Genomic DNA, 22,896 nt, shown 5'->3' with positions numbered 1-22,896 from the left:
GCCACAATCCCCACCCACAATGCAATAAAGCTTGAAATGAGTAATGAATTTTTAATGCCAAAACCTGAACCCCAAGCAAATTAAAAATGATCATTCTGATTAACAAGTAGGTCAAAGAATATGATTTTATTTTCAAATTATTTAGAAAATCATAAAAATAAGGACACCACATAGCAAAATGTATTGTATGTACCCAAAGCTAAAATCAAGTATAGTGGCACAACCTTAAAATTTTCATTTTGAAAAAGAATAAGTAAATGCACTAGTGTTGCAACTTTATAACTGTTAGCAAAGTTGAAATACCAACTCCAGGGAAACCAGGATAAATGAGATAATGAAAATATAGCATAAATTAATGAAAATGAATTGGATATTTATGATATACCATTCAACAAAATAGGTTTTAGGCTTTTTTTAAGTTATCTATCGTTTATACATGCATGTGTGCGTATATGCATGCTAAAGTGGCTTCAGTTGTGTCCGACTCTGTGCAACCCTATGGAATGCAGCCTGCCAAGCTCCTCTGTTCATGGGATTCTCCAGGAAGAAAACTGGAGTGGGTTGCCATGCCCTCCTCCAGGGGATCTTCCCAATCCAGGGATCGAACCCAGGACTCCTGCATTGCAGGTGGATTCTTTACCATCTGAGCCCCCAGGGAAGCTCAAAAATTCTGGAGTGGGTAGCCTATCCCTTCTTTCAGGGAGCTTCCTGACCCAGAAATTGAACCAGGGTCTTTTGCATTGCAGGCAGATTCTTTACCAACTCAGCTACCAAGGAAGCCTGTTTATGCATATAATTATTCATACAGTGTTTGCATATCCATATAATCTTTTTTTTTTTTTTTGCTGAAACCTATTTTTGTTCTGTAAAAAAATTTGTGAAAAAGTTGATCCATTTCTCACTGATGTACTTGAATATTTCTGAAATCTACTGTTTTGAGAGGAGAGTATATTTTTTCTTTTTTAGTCAAGTATTCTTAACATATTTAAACATTTCTGTTAGAAGTAAATATCTTAGCTCTGAATCCTCTAAAGTATTTCTTCGTACCCTGAAATATTCAGTTGATCTTTCCATGTTGCCTAAATTCCATTTCAAAAAATTTGAAGCATAAGCAGTATTTGCATGGAATTATGAAATCACTATAAAACATTTCCTCTGTGATAGTATAAAAACTAAATTAAATGTTTTCACCAGTTTTACTTACATTTGTTGTAATATGTAAAGTACTGCAATAAATTTTTTTCTTTAGCTTTACTATGAGGTATTTTATAGTGCTTTAAACTAGTGAGTTTTATCAGTTTATCCTCACAATATCTCTGTGATACAAATCCAACAGTTATACAACTATAGAAGTGGTTTTGGCTTTAGTTGCTCGTTTGTTTTATTTCATTGCAATAAACAAAAGAAACTCAAGGGAAAGTCAGTAAGTCAAATAAAATCTAAATATTTCTCACCAGTTCAATGTCGTTTTTTCAGAGGCTCATTGTAAATATATCCAACATGTACAAATGCCTTAGAATTCTTGCTGGTGTCAAAAATATTGATTGCTTTCAGAGTAACAAACAAATGACTTGATATATTTTGTTAGTATTTCTACCAAGTTACTCTCAAGAGAATCAATTGTGTGTTCATTTTCAGTGTGAATAATGATTGAACTCAACATCCCGAATGACTTTCTTTTTTAAAACTCTTTATAGTACCACCTACAATCCAAAACACAGAAGTACATTACACGGTCAATGAGAATTCACAAGCCGTTCTTCCATGCGTGGCTGATGGAATCCCCACACCAGCAATTAACTGGAAAAAAGACAATGTTCTTTTGTCTAACTTGTTAGGAAAATATACTGTCGAACCCTATGGAGAGCTTATCCTGGAAAATGTTGTGGTAAGTTTAATAAATATGAAGAGATACATTGAGACAGATTATTAATTCACCATTTTAGTGACCTAGCTTAAAAATGTATATTTTGTTTTGTTTTTGTTTTGTTTGTTTTTGGCTGTGCCACACAGCTTGTGGGATCTTAGTTCCCTAACCAGAGGTCGAACTGTTCCATGGCAGCGAAAGGGCCAAGTCCTAACCACTGAAGCACCAGGGAATTCCCATGTATTATTTAATCATGAAAGAAAAGTACCCATATAAATGCAGGTCAAAAAATTAATTTTATACGTATTTCATTTTATGTTCCCGAGAACAGTATTTGGTACATCATGGGAACTTATAAATGACTTTCTTCTAAAGTTATTTTATTTTTGTGAAAATCTTTGTTTATCAGGAAAATTCTAAGTTCTATTATATTCCATGCTTGTAACAGTGCATGAGAACTGTTCCAAGAAGAGAGATCATAATACGTTTGATGTATTATTAAGCAAATACAAAAAACAGGCTTTTTGCTCTTTTCAGGATTTTAAATAACTCTCAGTCTTAGGAATCTGTGCAAGCTGGGAATTTTGAATATTCTTAGGTGGTATTTCTCCAGTCTGCAGAATGGTAGCTATGGGAAGCATCTGTTTTTTTCAGCATTAGCCTATTTGAAGAAGAATCTATATTTATGCGTACCACATGACTTTTAAAAATTATCATGTGATTTCAGTGTATCAACAGTTTGTACCAACTACTAAACATGATTAAAACATGAATCACTTTCAGAGTTTTTGTGCCTATCTTAGGAAATGGCACCCACTCCAGTATTCTTGCCTGGAGAACCCCATGGACGGGGGAGCCTGGTGGGCTATAGTCCACGGGGTCGCAAAGAGTTGGACACGACTGAGCGACTTCACTTTCACTTTGGGCTTCCCTGGTGGCACAAACAGTAAAGAATCTGCCTGCAATGCAGGAGACCCAGGTTCTATCCCTGGGTCAGGAAGATCCCATGGAGAAGGGGATGGCTACCCACTCCAGTATTCTTGCCTGGAGAATTCCTTGGACAGAGGAGCCTGGTGGGCTACTGTCCATGGGATCACAAAGAGTCAGACATGACTGAGTGACTAACACTTTCATTATTCCTTTTCACTACCCTTCAGAGTACCTAAATTTCATTATAAAATCTTCATAGAATTAAATTCAAACAGATTAAATGGATAAAATTGATCATATTCACTTCATAATATAATTTCAGCTGTTAGCTAGATTCCTTGATTACCAGAAAAATAGCCCTAGGAATAGGCTAACTTGATCTTATGTGCAAGCAGAAATTGTATTTATTCAAATCTAAGTTTCCATCAATTGTAAGATGCACGTTTATTTTAGGTACCACTAAGAAAGAAAGAAAGAAAAAAAATTCAGTCAAGTAAACTAGAGAAGACCATCAATTTTTACATTGTATCCCAATTTCAGAGCTATTAAAAGTTAAAAATGTGAACTTAAAAATGATAAAACAATGTTAAATTTGTTTGTTTAAACTGGTATACAGTCTCTGGTATACTATCAAATTCAAGAATGTTGAATATGACCTCTCAATCACTCTTACAGACCTGAAGGAATTAAATGAGAAAAGTTTAAACTTTTAGTGGGATAACTGGGATAAATTTTTTAAAATAGCAACAATAAGGTAGCTTATAAATATCAGATGAAAGACACAAGTGATAAGTCTATCTGTGAGTAATATGTATAATCTGGATTTTCCAAAGCTTCAATTCCATAAAATCTTTGATTTTTAAACTTAAGATGTTAAGATCCAGGAATTTAAGAGTAGCTCAGTGGTGTCAGGGTGAGGAGACATTTACATGGAAAATGATTTATTTCTGTTTGCCCTTAAAAAATCATTATGAAACCTACCAGTGTTAGATTGTATCTATAGTAAGTGATTATAATTTTTATGCTGCATTGCCAATTACTTGATGCTTCAATGAAAAGAAAATCTATTCTTAAACTTCTTTTTAAAAAAGAAGGTAAAGTCTGTGCTATGGACCTTAATAGAATCAGAAGCATTCAGTTGTTAATTTAACAAATATTTATTGAGTATTGAGTACCTTCTCTATGATCAGCACAGATTTAGACACTGGGAATAAATACATCGAACAAAACAATCAAAGATCCTTGCCTTCATCGAGTTTATTCCTAAAGGAGGGAGATAGTAAATAACAAATAAAAAAAGTGATGCATACATCTCAAAATAATAATAATAAAGTAGTAAGAAATAAAAATAAAAATGTATACAATTCAAAAGAAAACAACTAGTGTGAAAAATAAAACAAGAACCTGTAGAAGGTATCAGAAGTTAGAAGAGTACAAGTTACATTTTAAATAGCATGGTTAGAATAAATGTCCTCTGGGAAACAAACACTTTGAGCAAAATTTGAAGGAAGTGAATTAGCTAAGCAGGTATCTGGGAGAGGAGCATCCTGGTTTTCTTTGCCTGGGAGAGAGGCAGAAAACTGGGATCCCCTACCCCAGATTTGGGGGGCAAAGAAATGAAGGTGGGTGGAAAGAATAAAAAAAAAAAAGTAGGAACATGCCTGATCTATTTGAGAAACAGGAGACCAGTGAAAACAAAGGGAGAGAGAAAGAAGTCAGAGAAAAATGAAGACCAGATACACGCAATGCCTTATTGCTGTTCAGTTGCTCAGTCGTGTCCGACTCCTTGCCGTCCCATGTAACAATTTGCATTTTCCTCTGAGTAAAATCAGAATCCATTAATCAGGCTTTGAGCAGGGGAGCAATGTTGTCCGCCTTATGTTTTTGCAATATTGCATTGGCTATTGTGATGACGATACATGGTAGGGAGGCAAGGAGAGAAGCCAAAGACCAGTTGGGAAGATGGTGTGGAGGCAGATGAGAGATTATAGGACTCAAAGCAGAATATCAGCCGAGAAGGGGTGGGTGAGAAGTGGTTGGATTTTGTGTATACTTTGAAGCTAGGATTTCCTAGCTAGACTGAAAATAGTGTGAAAAAGAATAAACAAACACTCCAGTGTCTTGAGGGCAAAGTCATGAACAGCTGGAAGAACAAATCAGCCATCAACTGAGATGGCGTGAAGGCTGCAGATAGAGCAGAAAGGGGAAGAGGGGAAGTTGGTTTTGAAAACTTGGGCTTGAGATGTGTTTTAGGCAACCAAGCAGAGCGTTGGAATGAGAAGTTCAGTACAATTGGAGTTTGGAAGAAACACCTGGGCTGGACACACTGGTACTCATCTCAGCATGTCGGTGGTATTTAAAGCCATTAAAACCAAGTTGAGTGTGGACAGAAGAAAAGAGGAACAAGAGACTGAGCCCTCTCATACACCTACATTGACACATTAATGTGGAGGGGAAGCCAGCAAAAGGAGATGGAAGAAAAGCAATCAGTGAGGCAGAAAGGAAACTAGGGGAATGGGGTGTCCTGGAAGCCAAGTGAAGACATGGTTTTAAAAAGAAGGAAGCCAGAATTGTGTCAAATTCTAAAACTTCCTGTAAAATGATTGCCAAGAGCTGGCCATTGGATTTAGCAAGTGAAATCTTGGAATTGCAGCTAATTGCCCTGACTCTTGCCATTTCCTTTGATCATTTTCATGGTCCTATGTACCACATTACCCAGAGAACCAGCTATGCCATCAAGATTCTAACAGCCTTTGGGAGTAAATTTGCTCTTTAGTTGTACATTGCAGTACAGCAGTTGATGTTTAGTAAAACTGTATAATGTAAGGTTTTCTAAGATCTTCTTACTGTAAAATGCTATAGTTCTGTAAGGTATGGACTTTTGTTTAATTTCTTAAACGTTGTAAATTATGCTTTGTAGAAACTAGCCAGATGGTTCAGACTAAAAGATGGAAATTTAAATCATCTTTAGAGTGTTCCTTTGGGGACCAAGCTATGCAGTTTTATGAATTATATGTAATATGATGTAAGAGCGTGTAATTTTATGCACAATGACTTTTCTTTCTTTAAGCCGGAAGATTCTGGCACCTATACCTGCATTGCTAACAATGCCGCAGGTGAAGACAGACACACCATCAGCCTGACTGTTCATGTTCTTCCCACTTTTACTGAACTCCCTGGAGATGTGTCGTTAAATAAGGGAGAACAGCTGCGATTAAACTGTAAAGCAACTGGTATTCCATTGCCCAAGTTAACATGGACCTTCAATAACAATATTATCCCAGGTTGGTACTTTAATTCTTAAGAAGTGAATAAGTACACTGATAGAGAACTCGAAACCCATCTCCATTTTCTTTAACTGTGGGAATTGATTGAAAAGTTAAATGAATCGATGGCTTTAAATTCTGTAAAATGTGTACTTTCGCCTGGATTTTAGCCTATGCCCAGTATATGTGCTCTTTTCATTCTTTAGAAAGGACATGTTGGTCACAGGACCATATATTGAAGGATATAGGTAGGTTTTTTAACCTAAAAGTATCTCCCTTCCCCCTGAGAAGTCATATACACAGACGCCCAAATGTATCCCCCTGACCTCCTCGCTGTTCTTACTCAGTCATGTCTGACTCTTTGTGACCCCACCGACGGCAGCCCACCAGGCTTCTCTGTCCATAGGATTCCCCAGGCAAGAATACTGGAGTGGGTTGTTGCCATTTCCTCCTCCAGGGGTGTTCCCGACCGAGGGATCAAACTCGTGTCTCCTACAGTTCCTGCACTGGCAGGAGAATTCTTTACCACTGGCTACCTGGGATCTCCTTCCTTATTGAAAAATGGATTAAGATGACTGAGAGAGCCCTGAAGATTCACCTGATTTTACAGAGACTGTACTTTTCACTGTATGAATTAACCTCTCTAATCCACTACCAGAGTGTAGATCATTAAGTAAAGAGTTTCCAGTCTGTGTGTGCACTTGCATGTTCAGGTAGAGCCACGCATCCTGGGGAAGATGTGTTTCTGTCTGTTAGACTTTTATCACCAGCACAAAAATACTGTTTGTAAAAAGAAATTGTTGCTTCCCAAAATTGAGTTCTGAAGTACTACACTATTAGTATTTAATAAATGCCTTGCTAGAAAGTCAGTCATAAGCTTGAGTTTTCTGTTATAAAGATTTATGATAACTAGAATTCATCAGCTGCGTCACCGTAACAGTAATAGTGTAATATACTTCACTGAAGAAAAATAAACTCTAAAAAACCTAATCAGTACTGTTTTCTGAGGATATAATACTAACTTAGATATTTAAGTGTTTCAAGCTTAATTTTCCACTTACTATTCAGCAGTATGAAAACTTGAAAAGATAATTTGAACCAGCTATATAGCACAGGGAGCTCAACCCCATGCTCTGTGATGACCTAGATGGGTGGGATTGGGGGTTGGGGGTCAGGGGTGGTCCAAGAGGGAGAAGATATATGTTCACATATACCTGATTCACTTTGTTGTACAACAAACGCTAACACAACATTGTAAAGCAATTATACTAAAAAATAATAATAATTTGAATGGGAGAGAACCTGCAAAGTAAACATACTTAATGTAATTAGATATTGGTTGATCTAATCGGAATCTTATTTAGTATCTATTGTTTTAGGATTTGCATATTTATCTTATACTCTATTCCAAGTACTGAAAGTACCTTTGGTAATTTATATCATTACCACTTATGGGCAAGTTCAAATTATTACAAATTTAATTTTGTCATTATTACCTAACTAGCGTAGGTGTTCATGACTTTCCCTCTGAGCTGCCAGGTCAGTTGAATTATAACTGAAAAGGTTTTCATGTTCTTGATGTAAATTGTTTGGGAAAATTGGTGGTGAGAGAAATGAAATGGAAAATGTCATATTTCTGAATGAAAGAGTTTTGAAACCTAGAGAGGGTGCAAGCCAGCTTTAGGCAACTCTTTGAGATGAAAGGTGCAATCGAAAATAATTTTAGAAGATGTTTGTTTTCATTCTCTTTTCCTGTTCCTTCTGCTGTTTTTCATTCTTCAAACAAGTGTCTAGAGACATAGCAAATAGCTCAGAGGAAGAAATTTCTGGAAAGGGCTCTCTCCTCCAGTGTCATAATGAGATCTCTTTGGTTGAATTGCTGACCGACTCAATAAATCTAACCTGCAAAATATTGAGCTGTTGTGATTATTTTCTGAGGTTACTGAGAGGCGTTTGTGTTGTTTTCTACCTTTTTTCCTTCAGCCCACTTTGACAGCATCAATGGACACAGTGAACTTGTTATTGAAAGGATATCAAAAGAGGATTCAGGCACTTATGTGTGCACTGCTGAAAACAGCGTTGGTTTTGTGAAGGCGATTGGGTTTGTTTATGTGAAAGGTGCGTGAAAGTGTTCTGTTTTTAATATTTATGATAAATGGTTTGTATTTTGCATCCCTATTGTATAGTAATATGATGTAACTTCAGTTTATTAATTTAGTCTTATTTCACAGATGTGCAAACTCATGAGATATAAAAAAAATTATGAACGTTCATCTCAAAAGTAGGTAAGCAGTACGTAAAGAGATCACTTGGCACAAAATGGAATCGTCCACTTAGGTTATTGAAGTGGACAAAATTCTCTCGTTGATTAGCATGAGCAGTTGATTCTGGAAGATTCATGGGGCTCAAAAGTGGATTTTCCCCCTCTTCAGACTAAATTATCTTTTAAACAGGTTAGAATCACAAAGACTGATGTACACTCGTCTTTTGTTATTTCCCAGAACCTCCAGTCTTCAAAGGTGATTACCCTTCTAACTGGATTGAACCACTTGGTGGTAATGCAATCCTGAATTGTGAGGTGAAAGGAGATCCCGCCCCAACCATCCAGTGGAGCAGAAGGGGGATCGATATTGAAATTAGCCACAGAATCCGGCAACTTGGCAATGGCTCGTTGGCCATTTATGGCACTGTAGTAAGTCACACTGAATTGTCAGTACACACTTTAAATGTCACAATCAACACCTCTCTGTGGGTACCATAGGAAGTTTCTCTGCATTCCTATTTTAATCATAAAATCTTAATCAATGGGTTCTTTTAAAAAACTGAAAGAATAGTTCAAATTGATTTTTAGCCCTTCGAAGGAGTATGAGCAATAAAAAAAATTTTGCTGCTTTGTTCTCTATCATTGACCTGTTATTCAGCATCAGTAGGTAACTTCCTCAAATCTGTTTTAGAATGAGGAATTTGAAGAATTACAAACACCATTTTAAATACAATGTAGATTTCATCACTAAGTCAACAACTTTATCAGGCTTTCCAAAAGCTTCAGTAATTCAGGCAATATTAGTACTTTAAATTATTCTAATTTGAGGGTCAAGTGAATGAGATATTTTATCTAAAAAATTCTTAACTAAAGGTGAGTTGTTAACCCACTGTTGAATTCATTGAAATCATAATTAGACTATACTGTCCAATGGACCCGTTCCGATGGACCACTTTCAGTCTTTTATTCAGCTTGGTTTTATTTCAGCATTAGATGCTGTTGACTGTTCCTTCAATTTTGAGATGATTTCTACCTCTGGCTACACTAATCAGTCTCTGCTTCTTCACTGCTGCTTTCCCCGCTTTCAGTTCAGTTCAGTTCAGTCGCTCAGTCATGTCCGGCTCTTTGCAACCCCATGAACCGCAGCACGCCAGGCCTCCCTGTCCATCCCCAACTCCCGGAGTCCACCCAAACCCATGTCCATTGAGTCGGTGATGCCATCCAACCGTCTCATCCTCTATCGTCCCCTTCTCCTCCTGCCCTCAATCTCACCCAGCATCAGGGTCTTTTCAAATAAGTCAGCTCTTCGCATCAGGTGGCCAAAGTATTGGAGTTTCCTCTACACAAACATAATTACTTTTGAAGTCCTTGGTACTTCTTCTAATATTAATACTGATTTTCCACCACACAATTTCAGATTCCTAACCCTATACCTTCAACCCTGAAACTCTTTCAAGTTCCATCTACAGTTTCCTACTAGAAATTTCTATCTGGATCATGCATTGATACTTTGATTAAATATCTAAACCAACATCCATCTTTCTTCTCCTACCCTCTTCCACTTCCTGCAATTCATTTCCCCTTAATTGACTTACTCTTTTTATTAACAAGACCAGAATTCCTCTGTTCATAAGACCTTAGCAAAATCTCTAATTAGTCATCAAATCTGAATTCATGTGGTACTTCTTTTCTGTATAGATATGTATAAATTTATCACTTATGTTCTGTGATTTGCGTCACCTGTAAATTAGTTTTTCACTTTCTTTCCTACATTTCAAGCTTCTAAAGTAGAGGCTAAGATTAATGTTTTTTTAATAACCTCTGTAACAAAGAACTAGGTATTTTTTCATTTATTCTGAATATTTAATGCTTTTTAAGATATCTATAAGAATATATTGGCATTTTTCTTTACTAAGGCAATTTTGGATAAATCATTATAAAAAAATGGTATTTCTGCTTTGGTTTCTACCAGTTATTGTTCCCTGAGAGTTCCCTAGGTTTTTTAGGAAAAAAACATTAGGCTAAGAATTTTTTTCTTTTTTTAAAAAAATCTATTTGTATGGTTAAATGTATGTAAGTTCTCCTATTTCTATTAAAATACCTTCTCATAAACATAATTGCATAAACAAGCTCACAGTGAAAAAAAATTTTTTTCTCTGCTCTGTAGGCTCCTATTTTTATAAAACACTGCTTATTTCCGTAGAATGAAGATGCTGGTGATTATACGTGCGTAGCTACCAATGAAGCTGGGGTGGTGGAACGCAGCATGAGTCTGACTTTGCAGAGTAAGCTGCTTAATTACTTAAACACTTGATTGAAGAAATGTCCATATAATTGTTCATTTAACTTTCTAGCAAATACATTAATGGTAGGTTTCAGAGTCTAATTTAGTTTTCTGCTGCTGATAGAGCAATTGTTACCAACCAGAAGACTGATACAACTTTGCACAGGTATTTCTGTCTGTTTTACCTAACATGTGCAGTTCAAATTTGCAGTGGTTTGGTATCAGAGCTTTTGTTGTTGTTTGCAATATATTCAGTCAAATACCCTTTTTATAGCTCCCTACCATTCTTGTAAGGAGGTTACAAAGATGTCATTTTACGGCACTTTAAAGCTAGGTGTTGAAAATGAAGACTAATGTAAATGAATTCAAGAGTTCTCTGGATCGATTGCTGTCAATCTGTTGTGAAGTGTCTGTGTGTTCTGGGCAGGATGAGCGTGCTTGTGATGAGGGTCCTCAGTATAAACAATCAGAAGACAAGTTTTCATAATTTGAAAATCGTTAAAGACTCAAGTGGCTCAGTGGACAGTCCCCAGGACCACTTCAGGGGCTGACCCAAGAACAGTGTCATTAAGTTAAGGAAATCAGTTTATTTTGTGAATAGGCTCAGTATTTAATGGAATGAATTTACATTTTTTATTCACTATTAAGAGATGCTGTAGACCAGCATTTACTAACAGCTGTTTACCAAACTACTCTTTAAAGCTTGAATAAATATTTCTCTATTTCTATATATTCTCTGAAATGCTGAATAGATATTGAAGACAGTGGTCCCCCCCTGCAGCCTTAGTGAGGTATAGTTGACAAATAAAACTATGTATATTTAAACCGTACAGTGTAGAACTTCCCTGGTGGTCCAGTGGTTAAGACCCTGCACTTCTACTGCTGGGGGTGCAGGTTCAATACCAAGTCAGGAAACTAAGATCCTACATGCCATGTGGCGTGGTGAAAAAAAGTGAAGTGTACAGTGTGATGATTTGATATACATATATTGAATACACTGTAAAATGATTACCACAGTCAAGTTAATTAACATATTCATCACCTCACACATTGTTTTTTGTGGGATTTTTGGTGAGAATATTTAAGATCTACTCAGCAAATTTCAAGTATACAGTACAGTGTTACTAACTGTAGTCATCATGCTATACATTAGATTCTCAAAAGTTACTCATTTTTGTGATTGAAAGTTTGTATGTTTTGACCAGTATCTCCCCATATCCCCCATCCTTCAGCCCCTGGCAACCACCAGTCTATTCTCTGTTCCTGACTTTTTAAGATTCTACATGTAAGTGACACCACACAACTATTTGCCTCTTGTCTGGCATATTTCATTTAACATAATGCCTTCCATGTTGTCACAAATGGCAGGATTCCCTTCTTTTCATGGCTCAATAATATTCTATTATATGTGTGTATATATAGAGATACACATACCATAAGCTTGTTTCTGTGTCTAAGATAGTGTTTTACTTAAATACATACGTACCAAATAATAACTTTATGGATATCATTAGGAGAAAAGTAGAATGCCATCATTGAATAATTATGAGAAAAATAGATTAAACAAAGTTTTCATTTATTAACTATACATATTTATATATATAGTTACATATATAAGAGCACCTACTATATGCCAAGCTTTGCTTAAGTGTACCAGTTTTCTTTACTGCAGATATTTCCAGAAATGTTAGCATGCAGATGTGAATTTAACTCAATTAGAGGAGGATATAATATTCTAAATTTCCCCCCAAAAAATGTTATTCTCATGAAACCCTCCTCCCTGCTTTCTTGGGTGAATGTATGTAGGGCACCTCACAATTAATCTCCCATGGAAGAGTGATTCACTGGCCAAGTTTAAGAAAAACTGCATTAGATTAGCTCATCTACATATTACTGACAATAAATTCATTGTAATAAATGAGGGATATAAAAAAGTAAAAAATGTAATGTTTAAAATTGAGATTAAAGTACCATAAGGAATGTCTTCTTTTAGATAAAATGCTCATATTTAACAAATTATTGTGTGACTGACAGAATTAATTCAACTTTGAAAGATGTATGTATGGAATTTTTTTACATATGGTATTTATTGTTAATTTATAGACTTATGTGCCATTGGAAATGTTCAAATATGGAATCTAAATTAAGATTCTTAGTTTTATTTAACACTTTTTTGACCATAATAATATGAACAGGCTTATTTATTCAATGTTCTTATTTAGTGTGTTGCATGATTAATCTGAGCCACTTACTTCATTCAACAATAGTTTATTGAATACATAATATAATCTGAAACTGGGGGGGGGGGGGCGGTGTTCTTAGAGCCCAGAAAGTTCTTAAGAGTGATTTTAATATAAACATCAAGCAAGAATGCAATTTGAGGATGATGTGGACATATATATGAATAATACATTAATAACACTGAAAGATTCAAACCTGATGTGAAATAATTACTTTTGTAAAACACAACATGTCAGTGATGCTTTTGCATAAAATACTATCATAGTAGTATTACCATAAAACACATTTTATTTGTTTTTGTTTTGTGTTTTGTCATTCCAGATAGACTTCCTGGTCTGTAATATGCAGCCACCACCCTGAATTATCTTATATGCATTACTGTTTGTTGAACCAATCCTTCCACCATTCAGTTCAGTCTCACTAAAACACTGCTGTCATCCTATCATACTCTGTCAAGAAAAAACACACTCCCCTATTCTCACCTATTCGAATGTAAACCCTTTAGATTATCTTTTAAGATTTTAACGAGATGTTTAAAACCTGCATGCTACTGCTGTCCAGGCTGAATCACCTTTCAGAGCTAACTCTGTCTCTGTACTGTTTCCTTCTCTCCACGGCAGTTCCTTTCTCCTCTATGTAATCTTACTCACTTTTTAAAAAATCCAGTTCAAGCTGCTTCTCCATGAAGTCCTTCATATTCTCTTTCTTAACACTGTAGACCAGAATATAGATAAAAGGAACTAGAAAAAGTTGGTGGCATAATGTTTATCTTTCCAGTAACTTCATTTGAATAGCTGTCATCCACTACAGATACTGTTGACCTCTCAATCCTCCTTGAAACACACTTTGGTTGCTAGGATACCATTTTCTCCTGAGTTTCTTCCTTCCTCAGTGATCAGCTCTGAGTATCATTTACAGGCTCATTTTCTGTCCGTTTCTTACCTAATAATGCTGCCATCGTTTCTATCTTGGATCTCTCCCTCTCATTTTAGACTCACTCCTGAAGCAATCTTACTTCCATCTCTATTCTGAGCTTGAGATATGAATATCTAGACATCTCCACTTGACTGTCCTACAGATATCTCAAGCTCAGCATTTCTAAATGGATGTGAATCATCATTCCTTATTCCTTCCTAATAAATCTGTCCTTTCTTGTGTATTCTACTGAATTTACCCAAAGATACACTGTATTCCCCAAATCAAAACCCTGTAGTCATCAGTTCCTCCCTTTATGCCATACTATTGAATGGCTAACTCCTATCACTCCTACTTTCTTAATAATTCTTGAATGTCTTCCTTTACCTCTTCATTTCCAGAGACATGCTTTTGTTTGATGTATTGAGTCACTATTGTTTATGCTCTCATGTTATCATACATTTATCTATTCTTTACTAAATTTTATATGTATATTATAGCTCAATAATTGGTTACTTGTCTGTCTTATAAATGGACTCTGAGTCCCTTGAAACTAGTAACTGTATCTGTGCACAATGCCTGGCAAGAAATAAATTCTCAATATATGTATATATTGAGAATGATGATCAGTGATGAAAGAATAACTTAATAATGACTCTTTACCTCAAAAAATGATGTAAGGAAGAGAATTGAATGTTCACCATGTAAAACACAGACAAAATCAATAACAACAAAAACAATAAGAAGAGTAATACTAATATTGTCTTCTTGTCTATTGTTGAAGATCTGTGCTTACATCATCTTAGTTGAGTCAAACAAGATCCTCTGAACTAGGCACCATTTTTAAGGACACAGTGATTAAAAAAGGTAGTAAAGAGCAGAGGCAGAATGTGAACCCAGAAAAGCACAACTGCAGAGCCCATGCTCTAGGCTAGACTGCTTAGGGATTTAAAATTTTTACCATTTACTAAATAAAACATTCTGTCAATGGCAATTACAACCTCAACCGCTGAGAAGCTACATTGTATTAAAAAAAAATCAGCGTAATTTTTTTCTAAATAATGTTATTATATAGTATGACTCACAATGTTAATATAATTCCACAAAAACTAAGAAACATGTGCTTTTCTCCATAGGTCCTCCTGTTATCACTCTTGAACCAGTAGAAACTATTATTAATGCTGGCGGCAAAGTCATCTTGAATTGTCAAGCAGCTGGAGAGCCTCGTCCAACCATTACATGGTCCCGTCAAGGGCACTCTATCCTCTGGGATGAGCGAATTAATGTGTTGTCCAACAACTCATTACATATCGCTGCTGCTCAGAAAGAAGATACGTCTGAGTATGAATGCGTTGCTCGAAACTTGATGGGTTCTGTCCTTGTGAGAGTGCCGGTCATAGTCCAGGGTGAGTGTGATATTAGTTTACCCTGAGATATCCTTGTTAAACAGTACCTGGGGCAATCTAAACAATAAAAATCATGAAGCATCTTGGCCCACATCCCTTGTACCCTCAAGATACTTATAGATTATAGGGATAGGACAAAAATCACATTACAAACTGAAGAGATTAAAAACAATACAGATGAGAGCTGCGGAATACCAAGTTAATAATTCAAAATCCCAAACGGAATTTTGTTTTTAAAACTAGGTTAAAATTACTCTCGAAAATCAGTGCATAGTTTTGCTTCAAAGAATGACTTAATTCCAAAAGGTAAACAGCATATAAATGTCTTCGTCGCTCACTCTTTCAACAGCCATGTCCAAAGAAACTCTAGTTAACTGCTCAGTTCTTCTTGGATGCTTCGGTTTTAATTTTACAGTAAAGAAGAGCCTCCATAAACAATTGCTCAGCCTTTCTAGGTTCAGCGCTAGACCCAGTGCATATCTTCCATGAAATCTGACTTACAGTTTTTGTATCTACAATAACAGAGACCAAGTACAGTGTTTCATTTGCAGTGCCCGGTGGCTTTTCCCAGTGGTCGGCCTGGAGACCCTGCAGCGTCACCTGTGGAAGAGGGATCCAGAAGAGGAGCCGTCTGTGCAACAACCCCTCTCCAGCCAACGGTGGGAAGCCTTGCCAGGGATCGGATTCAGAAATGCAAAACTGTCAACAGAAGCCGTGTCCAGGTACACCTCTTTATTCAACAGACAGGCACGTGGTTCAATAGATACCCACGTCTGTCTCCTAACTATGGTTTGTCTCAGTATAAGTTCTTTCGATTGAAATGTCTCTGATGGTGTTAACGTGTCGCCTTTGGATAGTGGATGGGAACTGGTCAGAATGGAGTTCCTGGGAAGAATGCACGAGGAGCTGTGGACGTGGCAACCGAACCAGGACCAGAACTTGCAATAATCCATCAGTTCAGCACGGTGGGCGGCCATGTGAAGGGATTGCCGTGGAAACCATCATGTGCAACATTCGGCCTTGCCCAGGTAAGAACCCAGAGATAAGCAAAACTTATGTCTTTTTGACCCATACAAAGGAGTTATAATTACCTTTTCTTCTTTATTAGGAAGAGATGTTATGGCCTATGTTCTCACTTCTGTCTCATGGATGAACTTAAGGAGATGTGACATTAAATCAGTGTTAATTCAAGTACCTGATTTAACTGAACATGAGAAAGAGTTCCAAACTGTAATATATTTTTTAATCATTTAAATGTAATCGAATTAATAGAATTTTAGAGATGTTGAAGACCTTAGATAACAGCTAATCCAGTCATTCACTTTCAGACAGGAAAAATGAAGTCTAGAGAGGTTAAAGACCTGCCCAGAAACACACAGCTGGCAAGGAGAAAAATAGCATTAGCTACATTCACTCAATAAATGTCATGTGCTAGGAACCATGCTTAGGACTGTATCTACGTGTCATTTTTGACTTTGTGAAACAATAGGTATTTTAGGGTTCTAGGTATCTTCACTGTAAGAATCTTTGCTGCCAAGCAAGCAGTATTGCCACATAACTAAATAGACCATAAGACAATTTTGCTGTAAAAGATGAATTAATGAAAATAAAGGTATATCTAAAAGGATATAATTAAGATGAAAAAAACAGTTTTTAAACAATTTGTTGTGAAAAATTAAAATGAAAAAATTTCAGAAAATATTTGAATACATTCCAAATGTGTGTAAATTCATGTTGTATAGCTTCCCCAATGGCTCAAGTGGTAAACAATCTACATGCAATGCAAGAGACACAGGAGACTTGAGTTTGATCCCTAGATCAGGAGGATACCCTGGAGAAGGAAATGACAACACACTCCAGTATTCTTGCCAGGAAAATCCCATGGACAGAAGAGCCTGGGGGGCTACTGTTCATAGGGTTGCAAAGTCAGACATGACTGAGCTTGCATGCACATAGTTGTATTGAGGTATATCTTGGAAAACAAAGGTACTTCCTTTCTCAAAGTTTATCATCAGTGATTCAGGATCTTAGTGTGTTAGCCACTCAGTCATGTCCAAGCAACTCTTTGCGACCTCTCCATACAGGTTATGAATTACAGTTAGTCACTCAGTCATGTCTGACTCTTTGCAACCCCATGGACTGCAGCCCACCGGACTGCCCTGTCCATGGAATTGTCCAGGCAAGAATACTGGAGTGGGTACCCATTCCCTTCTCCAGGGGATCTTCCTGACTCAGGGATTGAACCCAGGGTCTTCTGTATTGCAGGCAGATTCTTTACTGTCTGAGCCACCAGGGGAAGCCCCTTTCCTATGAATTATTCATCACCCTTTTATATTCACCATAGCTTGGTAAACCTTTGCTTTTGACAGGTGGGAGGGATGACTGTGCTCACCGAAGGATTTACAAACTGATATGTTATCACTTTAGTATGGTGTGCAATCCAACTTTATACTCTTATTTCACACTTCCAATAAGTTTTCTTATCACTGTATTTTCTATCAAGTCATGCATAGTTATTATTGACTTTTCTAAGGCCATCATATCTGTTCATCACTCTATAGATCTTAATGAGACCTAAGATGTATGTAATATAAAAAATGGGAACACTGAGTCAGTGGAGAAATGAAACCACTGCCAACTAGTTGAAACCTGTCAACCAGTTATTTTATCTTTCACAGCAAAATTGCCCCATAGCCAATTAGTTGGAGGAAAACCTCTTTGGGGCAAAGATTCTCAGAGTGACTCTACTAGGTGTGGTATATTAGGGCCCTTTCAGATTAAAGTGACAGAAATTAAACTTAAATAAATAGACCATCTGTTTATACCATCTAAATAGACCAAGCTTAAATACTAAGCTTCCATAGAAAATTCTATTTTCAGGTATGATTGAATCCAAGAATTTGGCTAATGTTTGTACCAGAGTGTTTTCCATCTCTCATCTGCTTTCCTTTCTTTGGCTTTATTCTTCATTAGACTCTTTCCATGTGGAAAAAAATGACTGGTGGTACCTGGCCTACAAGGGCCTTAGCATCTAAGGCCTCAAAGCAAAAGAGTTCCTCTCTCTCAGAATTTGTATCAGCCCCTGGGAAGGAACCCTGCTTGACTTTGTGGGTCCCAGGCTCACCTCTGAACTCAGGGAGTCCAGGAGAAGGATACCGCTCTGAGAGCCAGCTTGGGCCACTGACCCACAGTGGATCGAGAGAGGCAGGGCTCCTTGTTTGACAGCCTGAAAGAAATCCTATGGAATAGAAGAGTGGCTGTTGATTCATTAATTCATCCCTTAAATCACTCATTAATCCAACAGCTGTTTATTGAGCACCCAGTCTGTGTTCAAGGCACTGTTCTAACTGCTAGAATTAGAATGGTAACAGAGAATATCATTCACATACTGATAAGCATACAGAGCAAACTCAGGAGTTGAAGTGACAGAGCATACCTGGAAGAGATACTTTACCTGAGATGGTCTAAAAAAGGGGTGTTGACAAAAATGAGATAGTCACCCTCTGCATGGGGTATTGCATTCTATTGCATAATTCAGGAAACTATATGATAAAATATTTGATATGAGAAAATATATGATAATTTACTGAGGTTGTATAACTACTAAAAAGTGAATTAAGGATTTGTATGCAAGTTGATCTGATTCCTAAGCCTATTCACTTAGATCTTGGGTGTCTTAATTTGCAGCTCAGAATATCTACTATAAAAATTAAATATTCTTATGAAATCTTAAAAAAAATAAAGCCAAAATTATTTGAATCTTGAAAAATTAGAAAGCTAATTATAATAACATATCAAAGTAAAAAGAACCAGCAATACCTGATTAATCTTTGTACAGTTTATCAGCTATGGTATCTATATAATGAAAAGCTAAATGATTTTTGTACATGTCCTAAAACAAAACTCAAGGGTTTTTTTGTTTGTTTTTATTGAGTAACTATTGGCTTACTGCTGTTTTGCTCACTATTCTGTTGGCTTACTGTTTTTTAGACTTTCTTTGGTTATCTCTCAGCCCCTAAACCAATTGAATTTAGCTGTTACTATGGCATATTGTCAGTGGTGTTCTGGATCCAGCCTCTGAAAGCGTGTGTCTCTTCCCACTGGGAGTTTCATGATATCACATTACTAGGTAGATATTGACCATGGTGGGAGTGTTTTGTACCATAAAAACTATAGATGCTATAAATCAGTTTCCTCCCTACTCCCAGAAAGCTGGCTGTTAAACATTTATCAGTGTATACCACTGCAAAATGGGCAGATAGCCTAAGATGGTCTTTTTCATCCAGGAGGTATGTCAGCATCTTAGGGACAGAAGAGGTTTTCTTTTAATACATTGTTGGAGTCAACTTGATAATATTTGTTGAGACTTTTTACATCTATATTCATGAGAGACATTGGCCTAGACTTTCATTTTCTTATAATGTCTTTGTCTGGTTTTAGTATTAGGGTAATGCTGGCCTCATAGAAAGAGTTAGGAAGTAGTCTCTCTGCTCTGTCCTCTGAAAGAAAAGGTAGAGAATTGGTCTATGGGGTACATTTTTTCCCACAAATGTTTGGTAAAATTCAACAGTAAACCCATCTGGTACTGTGTTTTCTGTTATGGAAGTTTATTAATTAGTGATTACATTTCTTTAATAGATATAGAACTTTTCAAACTTTTTTCTTGTGTGAGTTTTGGCAAATCGTATCTTTCAAGGAGTTGATCTATTTCATCTAGGTTGTCAAACTGGCAGACACAGAGTTGTTCAAACTCTATTAATATTCCTTTTAATGTTTTTAATACCCATAGGATCTGTAGAGATGCCTTCTCTTTTATTTTTGATATTTTTATTTTGATATTAATTTTTGATTTGATATTAATTTGATATTTTTATTTTGATATTAATAATTTGTATTCTCTCTTTTTCTCTTGATTAGCCTGGCTAGAATCTTACTGATTTTATTGATCTTTTCAAAGAATCAGCTTTGGGTTTCATTGATTATTATCTGTTGATTTCCTATGTTCAGTTTAACTTATCTCTGCTCTAATTCTATTTCTTTTCTTCTTACTTCTTCTTACTTCTTACTTACTAAGTAAGTACTTTTTCTTACTTACTTAGATTTCATTTTCTCTTCTTTTTTAGTTTCCTCAGGTGGAAATGTAGATAATTTATTTTAGATCTTATGCATTCAATACTATGAATTTCCCTCTAAGCACTACTTTTGCTGCATCCTACAAATTTTGATAAGTTGTGTTTTCATTTGTATTTAATTCAAAATATTTTTAATATCTGTTGAGATTTCTTCTTTGAAATTGTATTATTTAGTAGTGTGTTGTTTAATCTCCACGTATTTGGGGATTTTGCATCTACCTATTATTGATTTCTAGCTTGATTTCACTGTGGTCTGAGAGCAGACATTATATAATTTCTATTCTTTTTAATTTGTTGACGTATATTTTATGGCTCAGAATGTGGTCCACCTTGATGAATGTTCCATGTGAGCCTGAGAACAATGTGAATTCTGCTGTTCTCAGATGAACTAGTCTATAGATGTCAACTCTATCTAATTGATTGCTGTTCTTGAGTTCAATCATTTCCTTATTGTTTTTCTGCGTGCTGGATCTGTCATTTCTGATAGAGGAGTATTTGAGTCTCCATCTGTAATGGTAGATTCACCCATTTGTCTCTGCACTTCTGTTAGTTTTTGCCTCACATGGTTTGATGAGATTTTCTTTTAGTAAAAAATTATGTTTAATAGTGTCAAGCTTACAGAAAAGTTGCAAGAATAATACAAAGAACTTCTGTACACCTTTTACCCAGATTCCTCAATTGTGCATATTTCCTAAAACAAGAATAGTCTCTTTTATAAACACAATTATCTAAATCAAGAAATTTAACTTTAATACTATTATAAATCTTATCTAATCCACAGTTCACATTCAAATTCTATTAATCGTCCCAGTCATATATGCTTCATAAACTCTTTTTTCCAGTCCAAGATCTCTTCCAAGATCACATTCGCATTTATGTGTCATGTCTCTTTAGTCCCTTTCAACTGGAACAATTTCTTAGCTACTTTTTATGTTTTATGGCCTTGCTGTTTTTTTTAAGTATATGGGCTAATCATTTTGTAAGAATTTTCCGTTTAGGTGTGTCTGATATTTTTTCACGATTAGATTCAGATTTTGCATTTTGGCAGACATATCATAGAAATGATTTTGTGTCCTCAGTACATCATATCACATGATGTGTCTAACTGGTAATGTTAACTTTGTTCACTTTTTTAACGTGGTGTTTTCCAGTGTGTAGTTACTATATTTACCTTTGTAATTAATAAGCATTTTGTAGGGAAACTTTAAGACTTCATAAACATCTTGTTTCTTATCAGTCTTTTACCTACCAGTTTTAGCATCTATTTATGATTTATTTTTGCTTTAAATCAGTTATTGCTATGATCTTACAAGACATCTATTATTGGCTTTCCATTGTAGGAAAGAACTTTTCTTTCTCTTTCTACCTTTTTTTTTGAGTTATATCAGTAAGAACTCAAATACCATTTCCTTCAGTGATTTATAATGCACTACCGTCATCATTTATTGTGATGCACAAATTGTCTTGGTTAGTGGAGATCGCTTGAGACTATCTTCAGTTTCCTCTTGACATGTGCCCATGATTCTGTGAACACTTCTGCTTTCTGGTACAAATTGCTATTTTAGACCTATCTTGTCCTCCCCCAATTAGAGATATTTCTAAACTGACAGCCCTCTCTCTAAAAAAGATTGATATCTTCTGTTGTAGGCCATTCTGCTGCCATTTGAGTCAGTCATGAAAGATATATTGTTGGATTGCTTAAAGACTGAGCTTTTTTTGAAGTGTTATTCTGAAAGCATTGAGAACTTTGAGTGAAGACTAGCAGTACTAGCTCAGAGCTCACACTTAGGTGACATTGTGTGTCTTATACTATTTGAACACTTTTCATCTATCAACTCATTATTTTTCACACCCATCCTAGTAAGGGAGGTTCTTTTCTTATCCACACATGGCAGATGAGGAAACTAGAGGCCCAGAAGCTAAGTAACTTGTCTAGGATCTCACAGGTAGTAAGGGCAGAGTGGTTATTCAGGCACAGGGTATCTGCTCTAGAGTCTCTGCTCTCCTGCCTTTCCAGAATCAGAACTGCAATGCAGTGTAATAGCAAACTCATCTGTTTTACTTTTCATAATCTTCTAATTTCTCCATAGCTGTTTTCTTTTGTATTCTTTAGATACCATGAAATTTTACACCTTCTCTGGTTTATATTGTCATTCTTGCTATCATTCCATTCACATAAAAGAAACATTTCAATTCTTCTACGTTTCATGCCATGAAATTCAATTTTGGTTAGGGTTTTCTGTATTGACTTAAAAAATTAAAAGGATCTTCAGCTGAAAACCTCTATCCATATGTCATAGAAACTATAGCCCACCAGGCTCCGCTACCCATGGAATTCTTCAGGCACGAACACTGGAGTGGGTAGCCATTCCCTTCTCCAGGGGATCTTCCCTACATAGGGATCAAACCCAGGTCTCTTGCACTGCAGGCAGATTCTTTACCATCTGAGTCACCACGGAAGCTCCATAATAGATAGAATCTACACAGATAAGAAATTAATAAATGTCACCCAGTTGTAATCCTCCAAAAAATGCATGTATCATAAGGCTCTTTATAAGAGCGAAATGCTTTCATTAACCAACATCCTTGAAA

The 22,896-nt window shown here is 36.1% G+C and overlaps 1 protein-coding gene across 5 annotated transcripts in view; it reads left to right on the top strand.

The window, feature by feature from the left end:
• The window catches only part of HMCN1 (hemicentin 1), a 512,408-nt gene that overhangs the window by 437,159 nt on the left and 52,353 nt on the right, over nt 1-22,896 (top strand). For all 5 annotated transcript variants that reach the window (XM_043486094.1, XM_043486095.1, XM_043486092.1 and 2 more), the window contains 8 exons: nt 1,698-1,888; nt 5,868-6,081; nt 8,047-8,181; nt 8,565-8,755; nt 10,530-10,611; nt 14,903-15,172; nt 15,724-15,894; nt 16,030-16,200. In XM_043486094.1, coding sequence (XP_043342029.1) covers nt 1,698-1,888; nt 5,868-6,081; nt 8,047-8,181; nt 8,565-8,755; nt 10,530-10,611; nt 14,903-15,172; nt 15,724-15,894; nt 16,030-16,200 — 1,425 coding nt within the window. The remainder of the gene's footprint in view (nt 1-1,697; nt 1,889-5,867; nt 6,082-8,046; nt 8,182-8,564; nt 8,756-10,529; nt 10,612-14,902; nt 15,173-15,723; nt 15,895-16,029; nt 16,201-22,896) is intronic.

Source organism: Cervus canadensis, chromosome 13 (genome assembly GCF_019320065.1).
Source record: "Cervus canadensis isolate Bull #8, Minnesota chromosome 13, ASM1932006v1, whole genome shotgun sequence".
Lineage (NCBI taxonomy): Eukaryota > Metazoa > Chordata > Mammalia > Artiodactyla > Cervidae > Cervus > Cervus canadensis.
The sequence above is the reverse complement of the archived record's forward strand: the minus strand, read 5'-3'. Positions and strand labels throughout refer to the sequence as shown.